At 50.8% G+C, this 9,019-nt stretch overlaps 1 protein-coding gene across 1 annotated transcript; it reads right to left on the bottom strand.

Annotated features, from left to right (window-relative positions):
• Positions 1–979: 979 nt before the first annotated feature.
• Positions 980–1,820, bottom strand: GJB3 (gap junction protein, beta 3, 31kDa). The gene has a single exon (XM_006886425.1). The coding sequence runs from the start codon at positions 1,790–1,792 to the stop codon at positions 980–982; it is 813 nt and encodes a 270-aa protein (XP_006886487.1). The 5' UTR covers positions 1,793–1,820.
• Positions 1,821–9,019: the final 7,199 nt, after the last annotated feature.

Below are 9,019 nucleotides of genomic sequence, written 5' to 3'. Positions count from 1 at the left end.
AGACTGGCTCAGAGTAGGGCAGGCTTCAGAACTATTGTACATATTGTACATAGGATGACTATGAGTCATAGATGACTCAATGGCACATAAAAACAACAACAACAACAACAACTCTTGCGGGAGCTCTTTTCCCTTCTGAGGAAGGGAACCTAACCTCAAGCCACTGCATGTATAAGTATGGAAGAACAGATGACAGAGCCAATCTGTACAAAAACAACAGCGTTTATTATTACAAGGCAATGGCTTTGAGATTTTTCCTGTCAGCCCAGCCACTCTACGTCCCTAGGGGCAAGGGTCTAACATATTGGCACCAGATTTAGCACATCTGCAGTGAGGAAGGTGGGAGCAAAGCTAACAGGCACTGGAGGAAAATGTCTGGGCCAAGGCGAGGCCCCTCCTGAGGGCAGTGATGTCTTGGGGGCTCCCTGGAAGTGTCCAGCTGGGATTAGCCTCACCAGCACCACTTCTTTCCAAGGCCTTGGTTTCGCCTCCAGGCCCTCTGCAGCTAGAGGAACACCACCTCTCTACCCCAGGAATCTGGGCTGCTGCCTCAGAGGGAGTGGAGACTTCCTGTGGTCTGGCGATTCCACCCAGGGCAAGCCTTCTGTTTTATTATGGCCTCCAGGCTGTTTTTTTTCTGCTTGGAAATTTCCCCCCCCCATTTGTCAACATTATTTCCTCAGGGAAATTTTGCTTGATTATCTCCTTCTGGGTGAGGTTCCTGCTTTGAGCCCCTTAAGTGTCCCATTTGCAAGCTTGGAGTTAATGTGCTTAAGTGTCTGTCTCCCAGAGGGGTGGCACAGGGCTTGAGGTGTTACTTATATGCAGGTAGATCTCAGCACCAGGAAAAAATAAAGTCAAGGCATGAATTTAAATAGCTTAGTGAATTCGCTTTAGCTCAGTGGGGGCACCCAGAACCCGTAGGACCCCCCGCAAAACCTCCCTGCATGTCCCACTGATAAGGCCTCCTAACTCCTGGTCAGATGGGGGTCAGGTTGGGTGCTGAAGCCTGCAGCTTGTCATTGCCCAGACTGGGGTCCTGCTCCGCAGACTCCAGCAGCTTGTGGTGGCAGCGGCAGGTGGAGGCCCGGCTGGCGGAGGATGAGGGGCTGCGGCCTCCTGGGTGCTTGGCCTTGTGCATGCTCCGCAGCACCCTGTGGAATATGAGGTAGACAATCTCACAGATGGTGAGCACGATGCAAATGGCCGAGGCGCCCACCATGAAGTAGGTGAAGACCTTCTTCTCAGTGGGCCGGGCGATGTAGCAGTCCACCGTGTTGGGGCAGGGCGCCACGTTGCTGCACTGCACCAGGCGGGGCATGGCGAAGCCGTGCCAGAGTGTGTGCAGCACGTAGAGGAAGAGGAACTCGATGACGAGCTTGAAGACGAGGCTGAGCAGGTAGGTCCACCAGAGGCCGCCGTGCTTCTTGCCCGCGTTGTCGTACAGCTTGGCGCACTGCTCGCCGTGCTTCTGGCGGTGGCGCCGCTCGCGCTCCTCGCGGTAGGCCACGTGCAGGATGACGAGCAGCGAGGGGCAGGTGACGAAGATGAGCTGCAGGGCCCAGAGGCGGATGTTGGAGATGGGGAAGAAGTTGTCGTAGCACACGTTGGTGCAGCCCGGCTGCTTGGTGTTACAGTCAAAGTCCTTCTGCTCGTCGCCCCACACGCGCTCAGCGGCCACCACGTACACCAGCACCCGGAATACGAACACCACTGAAAGCCAGATGCGCCCGAAAGCTGTGGAGTACTTGTTGACCCCGCTCAGCAGGCTCTGGAGGGTCTTCCAGTCCATGGCGCCCGCGGTTGGTGCCGAGGGCCGTTCCTACCTGCGGGAATAGTGGGGGAAACCGTAATGCAGATTCAGGTGGGTGGTAAGCAACTTCCAGTTTATGGCACCCACATTCACCGGAAGGAGATGCTGCTGGTGTTTCTCCAGGACTGTGATTAGCTGCAGATCTGACTACTCTGGTTTTCATGTGTGGACTTTTGGAAATAGTTTGCCAGGCCTTTCTTCCTAGCCCGTCCTAGCCTGGAAGCTCTGCAGAAGCTTGTTCTGCATCACAGCAATGCACAAGCCTCCTACTGAAGGCTTCATTGTTTGGGATTCAAACTGGGGTCCCCTGCACTGAAGGTAAGCATTCTGTTACTGAACTACAGAGATCTCTGTGTGAATTACTTGGTGATATTATTTACTATATCTCCTGTGTGAATTACTTGGTGACACTTCTTATTTACTATATACCAGTCACCGTTCAGTGTTTTTGCATGAAAAGACTTGTTCAATGAACCCTGAGATTACAACAGTTCTTCTTCCTGAACTATACAGACAGGAAACTTGGGCACAAAGTGGCTGAGAAACTTATCCAGCATCAGAGTGCTAGTATGCAGAAAGAGGGTCATGTGCACCGGCAGATGATAACAGTTATTAACTGGTGAGTATTAAGTATGAACCAGGCACTAAGCAAAACACTGTATGTGCAAGATCTCAGGTATAATAAAGAGTCTATGAGCTAGACATGGAGCTCTGGTGGCCTAGTGGCAAGAAGCTGTGCTGCAATACCAAAGGCATATGGTTCAAATCCAGCTGCTGCACAGAAGGATGGGCATTCTCCTCCCATGTGATTTACTGCCTCTGAAAAACCCACCAGAAAGTCAATTATGAGTCAGTCTGACTTGAGTGGCACAGAGAACCACAGAAGTTACATTCTATTCAAACTCAAACTTACTGTCATCCAGTCAGAACTGACTCATAGCTCACCCTTCACTGGTTTTTGAGAGGCTGTTGCACAGGAGTAGATTGCCCGTTTTTCTGCTGTGGAGCTAGCACATTCAAACTGCCAGGGGCACCACCCTTGGGTTAACAGTACAACTCTCTACAGACTACACCACCAGAGCGCCCCTCAGATACTATTTTGCTCCCCTTTAACAGATAAAGAAACTGATGAACAAATGAGACAATGATGGTAAAGCACTGAGTACAAAATATATGTTCATTTCCTGACCAGTCATTATTGTGAAATCTAGGGAAGTCAAGTTCTTCATTAAAAAATAATTGGATTAAGACAGGTTGTTGGGTGCCAGAGCTGTGTACTCCTCCCTTCTTCTCCACAGGCACCTGCCCCAGCCCATGTTCTTAGTGCTGCATTACTGCCTTTTAATGGCGAGGAAATATAAGCTAACTGAGGGAAATAACTCACAGATGGTGGATAGTGAAGGTGGGAGAGGAACTGAGTTTGAGGGTGCATTGGTGTGGTGTGATGTGCCTTTTGGGAGGTCCAAAGAATATCTAAAGATAGTTCCTCTCCTTGTGCCTGGGTCTGGGAAGCTCCAGCCAGCCCCAGCCCTTGCTAACTGCCAGGTTTTGTGGTGGGAGACAGACACTGTCAAGGTCCCCAAACCTCACATATTTTCCCCAATACCAGAGTGACTCAGAGGGTGTGGATGGGCGGGCCGCCTGAGTACACATAACTTCTGCAGACAGCTGTGGGCGTGGGTGTGAACACACGAGCCTCCCCATGTGCGAGTGTGGGCCTGTGTGCATGCATGCCCGGCTCTGCCTACCTGGGTGTGAATGGAGGTGTGTGCCCTCTGACATTGGGCTTGAGACTCCGCAGGTATGACACCTGCCTGACTGCCTCTCACCCCTCCACTGATAATAACACTCTAGTCCCTGCTATTGCTATAGCCTCCTCACAGGCCCTTCAGCTTCTGTCCTTGCATCCTCATTACCTGTACCTCGAGTTGACTCAAGATGACCTGTGCGTGTCAGTGTATACAACTGTGGTCCATAGCAATTTCAATGGATACTTTTCCACAAGCAAATCAGGCCTTTCTTCAGAAGTACATCTAGGTGGACTCAAACCTCCAATCTTTCAGTTAACTAGTAACCTTAAATTAACTGTTTGTACCAGGTGGGAGCGCTTCTTGCACCAGACCCAACCCAACCTTATTGCTGTCTAATTGATTATGAATCACAGTGACCCTATAGACAGTAGAACTGCCCCGCAGGGCTTCCCGGGCTATAAATCTTTATTGAAGTGAACTGCCTCATCTTTCTCCTAAGGAGTGGCTACTGGGTTCAGACCACAGGAGTTTTGGTTAACTGTCGAGCACTTCACCAGTGCATTGCTGAGGTTGGCCCTAAACCAAACCAAACTAAATCATGACCATGGAGTCAATTTTGAGACAAAATCTGTCTTTATCTCTGAGTGGATGGAGATTTGAACCTCTGACCTTTTTGGTTAGCAGTGCCACATGCTATGCACAGTGCCATTGAAGCTCTTTTGCGTCCATTACATCAGTCTCTAGGGTCGCTATGAGTCGCAAGCGACTTGATGGTACATAACAACAAAGTAAGATTTCATGGTGCTTGGAATGAAATCCCAGATTCTATGTTCTTGCCCCCCTTCACCTACTCTTTCAGCCTGCTTCTTTGCTCTGACCATGCAGGAGTCCTTTGGGGCTTTTCCCCTTTTGCCTGCAATGTTTTCTCTAGAACCTCAGATGGCTGGATCCCTTTCATCTTGAAGCTCCAGTTTAAACTCTGGCTTCTTGGAGGCCTCCTCTGATTAGCTCGCCCTCTCCCCCCAGGCTATGTTGCTAGGAGAGGCTATTCACTTGGAGAAGGATATCATGCTTGGGAAGGTGGAGGGATGGCAAAAGGGAGGAGGACCCTCAACCAGGTGGATTGACACAGTGATTGCAGCGATGGGCGTAAGTGTGTCAGGTATTGTGAGGATGGCACAGGGTAAGGACAGCGCTCAGATTTGTTGTTCATAGAATCTCTATGAATCAGACTCCACTCTGCAGCAACTAATAAGCCTCTGGCACCTCACTCCCCAGGAACCTCTGCCTTTCCAGATACTTTGCTTAAGTTTTTACCTGAATTTTCTATTTACTGTCTGTATGCCCCACTAGAACATCAGCCCTGTGAAGGCAGAGACTCTTTCTGTCTTGCTCACTGCTTTCTATGCCTTGTGTAAGGTACAAGTAGGCACTCAGAAGAATCGGAATGGATTAGTGATGCAGGCTGCGTTCTAAGAGAGGCAGCGTGGAGGCAAGGGTGCGAATGTGGGCAGGAGCATCAAGGGGCTGAGGGGCAAGGCGGGATGACTCGGGAAGCACCTCGTCTCTGCTGCAGACCCACTCTCTTCACCCACTCCACTCTTCCTAAGACCTGGCATTTTGAGAGAACCGGTGGCATGGTTACACCAGGAGTCAAACCGTAGCTCAATCTCACTTTACCTGGGAGCCTTCCAAGAATTTTCAGGCCAGTGCCCCTACTTCCTTGTCTCTAAATGAAAACAATTCTCGCTTTCTTGGGCTGATGTAAGAATCCGAAGAGGTCATTTCCTCTTTGGTCTGAATTAATCGAAGTTAAGCTTTGAGACCTATCTGATGGCTGCCAGCCTGTGAAGTGGGAGCCACCCGAACCCTCCCACGGAGGCCCACCTCAGTGCAGCCGCGGAAAGAGGGGGGGGCATCTTCCAGCTCCCAGTGCGTCAGGCACACCCTATGGGCAAAACTCACCAGCAAACAATTTCCCTCCCAAGCTCAGGCTGGGCTACTGAATACAGTTCTGGCTCCTCACTTGTGTACCCCAATGTTAACTACCAGAACTTGCCTTGTCCTCAGCCCCTGGACCTGGCTAGAACTAGTGCCTCTCCAGTGCCTTTCGATTCCAGACCACGAGGTTGGCGGGACCCGCCGAAGGGCTTGTACAAGGAGCGTGTACAGTGGTCCCGGAATGCTGCAGCGCCTGCTGCCCCCAACTTTGCCCAGAGTTGAGGGATGAGGTCTTTGGGGATGGAAGTAGGAATTCCCCCCAGCGCCTGCCTTCCCCCAGTCCCAGCCCTGAGGTTTAAGCCCCTTCCACGCCGCCCGATCCACCTCCACAGAGCACAAAGTCCCGGGGGTGTCTGTCCTGCCCCGCACTTACCCGCAGCGCCACGGCCCCCTCGGGCCCCGATCCCGCGTCCACGAAGCCAACGCACCGGTGAGGGAGCCCCGAGCCCCAGCTGGCGGCGGCGGAGAGGCGGCAGCCAGCAAGCGCAGAGGCGGCGTGGAGGAGAGCGGGAGGTCGGGGGAGGAGCCGGAGGAGCCGCCTCCTTCCCGCGATGACACCCCTTCCCCCCGCCCCGCGCAGCCCCTGGAGCGGCTGAGTGCACTTCACAGCCTCGGTTTCTTCATTTGTGAAGTGGGAGAATCAGTGTTCAGGGGCAGGGCGCCAAAGAAATTAGGGGCGTGAAGGATTCCAAACTGTTAAGTGCTGTGGCCACAGACAGGCTGGACTGCAATGGTGACGCGCCTACGCTCGTTACCGCGGATACCTGCCTGCGCCCTACTAGTCTAGTCACTATCCCGCCTGGCACCTTCGAATCCCACGTTGAGGACACTCCTGAGGTCTGTCCTCTCGGTCGCAGGGAACCCCGTCGCCTCAATGGGCTCAGACATTCTATCCTGTGGCACGTGGACTTTGGAGAACCGGGTGGGGACAGGCCCTGTGTCTGAAGATCTGGTACTTGGTGGAGGGCGACGTTTTAAGCCCAGAAGAAGGGATACGCTGGAGAGGTCATTGCCTGTGTAATGGGCAGTTTCTGTACCCAGGGAGTCATCCTGTGCTCAGCAGGGGCAGATCATGCGATTGAGGATTCCACTAGGCACATAGGAGTCAAGAAATGGGGACTGAACCCTTGCCTAAGAGGCGGGCTTGCAGCTGGGGTGCGGCTGGGTTGGGCTCTGGAAACAAGTAGGCTTTGTTTCATTTATTAGTGTGGAGTGACTGGGAGCGTAATGAGAACAGGCCTTCTGGCCTCAGCAGGGAAGCCCCAGCGTTTCCGGCCTCCTTGGGAGTCCCTGGAGCTTAGTCATCTTTGAACCCCCTTGGGCTTGAATCCTTACTGTGTGCAGAGAAATGACTCGTTAGCAGAGAGTGACTGTACAGCTGTTTGCCTAGGCCTTGGATGAGTTTGCTGCAGAACTGTATCGACTTGCTCCCAGTGACCCTGGCAGAATAAATGGTTCTTCCTTTACCCATGCAAGTGTTCCAGTTAAGATCAGTCATGTGGTCGCCCTGCTTTGTGGCAGAAAGGTGCTAGTGCACTGGGAGCTCTGAGTCGTCCCTGTGCATTTGCTGTCCTTTATTTATATCCTCCCGCTTGCTTGTAAAGACGCCATTAACCCTCCGAGCTTCCTGAATGAGGAAACTGAGGCACGGAGGGGTTAGGTGAACCAGGAGGCCTCAGCAATGCAGAGTTTCTGGCTGGGGCAAAGGCACAGGGGAGAGGCCACCACCGACTCGTCAAAGTCACGACCTGGAAACTATACATGTGCAGGGGCCCTTGTGGTTCTAAGCTTGTGCTGGTGTGAGCGACTGTGTGAGCATGATGATGTCTTAAGGCTGGTTCCGGGACTACTACAAATGCTACTGTTGCTCTGCTCTGTTTCAGAGAGCAACTTGCTCTCCACTTCCTCACCTCTTGAAGTTCAACCCATTCAAACAATATTTCAGCCTCTTCCATGTTCCTGTAGAGAGCCATGGTGGTTGAAGTGTCATACATCTGTTAGTCAGTGGAGGTTTGCATGCTGCTCTGTTACTGAACAGATATCAGTGGAGCTTCTAGACTAAGAACTAGCTAGGTATAAAGGCCTGGCTGTCTACTTGCAAAAAATCAACCACTGAAAACCCTGTGGATCACAATGTCTCATCTCGTTGCTTGTAAGGTCACTATGAATTAGATGCTGATTCAGTGGTAACGAACAACAGCAACAACCATGCTACTGAAACAGTCCTCTCAAGGCAACCACAGATCTATGTGATGCTGAAACCAGTAGTCACATGTCTTTCCCCATCTATCTTGATCTTCGGAGGCACCTGACACTCTTTTCTTCTCAAAGTACCTTTCCCCCATGGCTTCCTTGAAACCACATTCCTAGTTTCCTTATACTTTGAAGGGTTCATATCTCAGTATTTCATTTAGGTGTGTCCTTACGCTCAGTCCTCAGTCCTCTTCTCCCTCCAGGACTCATCTTTTCCAGTCTTGGGGCTTTAAATGCCATTTACTCCCTGATGAATCCCACTTTGCTAGTTTTTGTCCTGCCTTTTCCCTGAACACACCAGCCTGTGCAACCACTGCTGCCCATCTGACAGCCAGTTACCCATTTCTAGTTTATCTTTCCCAAGATCATCTGTGTACACTTGACTGTGCAGATTAATCTTCATTCTTTACTTATGCAAATGAAGGAGTACACTTCTAATTTTTTTCTTTTTTCATTTAATGAAATATTAGCCATTTTCTCCTTGTTAGGTGGTATCAAGTCGACCCTGTCTTACAGGGACCCATGGACAACAGATGGAAACCTTGGCCTATCCTGCTCTCTCCTTACCATCTCTGCTTTGCCCAAGTCAATTGTTGCAGTCACTGTGTCAAATCTATATTGTTGGAGATCTTCCTTTCTTTTGATAACCATCCACATTTCCAAGCATGGTGTTCCTTTCCAAGGACGGGCCCTTTCTAACAATATGCACAAAATGTGTGAAGTCACACAACACACAATTCTTGCTTCCAACAAGCACTCTGGCTGCACCTCATCCAAGACAGATTTGGTTTTTCAGCAGTGCACATTATATTCAATATTCTCTGCCAACACTACAGTTAAAAGGTACGAAGCATGGCATGTAGCATGCTTCAAGGCATGAAGCAAGGAATGTAGCATGGCATGGGGCAGACACACCTTAGTGTTCAAAGTGACATTCTTGTTCTTTAACTCTTCAGGGAGGTCCTCGACAGCAGATTTCCTCCTTAATGATAGATATATCATCACTGGTTGCCATTGAAGGAGTTCTGAAAGTGGAGTAGTCTGTAGCATGGTGAGCTGCTATCCGAAAGACTATACATCTATTGGCGGTTTGAATTCACCACTTGATCCTTGGAAGAAAGATGGGCAGTCTCCTCCCATTAAGATTTACAACTTCAGAATGATTTGGACCTGAAGCGCTTGCTGCAGAATAACAAGGACG

This window comes from Elephantulus edwardii, unplaced genomic scaffold, assembly GCF_000299155.1.
Source record: "Elephantulus edwardii isolate Elephantulus edwardi_28Jun2011 unplaced genomic scaffold, EleEdw1.0 scaffold00049, whole genome shotgun sequence".
NCBI lineage: Eukaryota > Metazoa > Chordata > Mammalia > Macroscelidea > Macroscelididae > Elephantulus > Elephantulus edwardii.
The sequence above is the reverse complement of the archived record's forward strand: the minus strand, read 5'-3'. Positions and strand labels throughout refer to the sequence as shown.

Excerpts from the sequence above, each read along its gene's own strand:
- GJB3 (XM_006886425.1), bottom strand. The coding sequence starts at position 1,792 with ATGGACTGGAAGACCCTCCAGAGCCTGCTGAGCGGGGTCAACAAGTAC.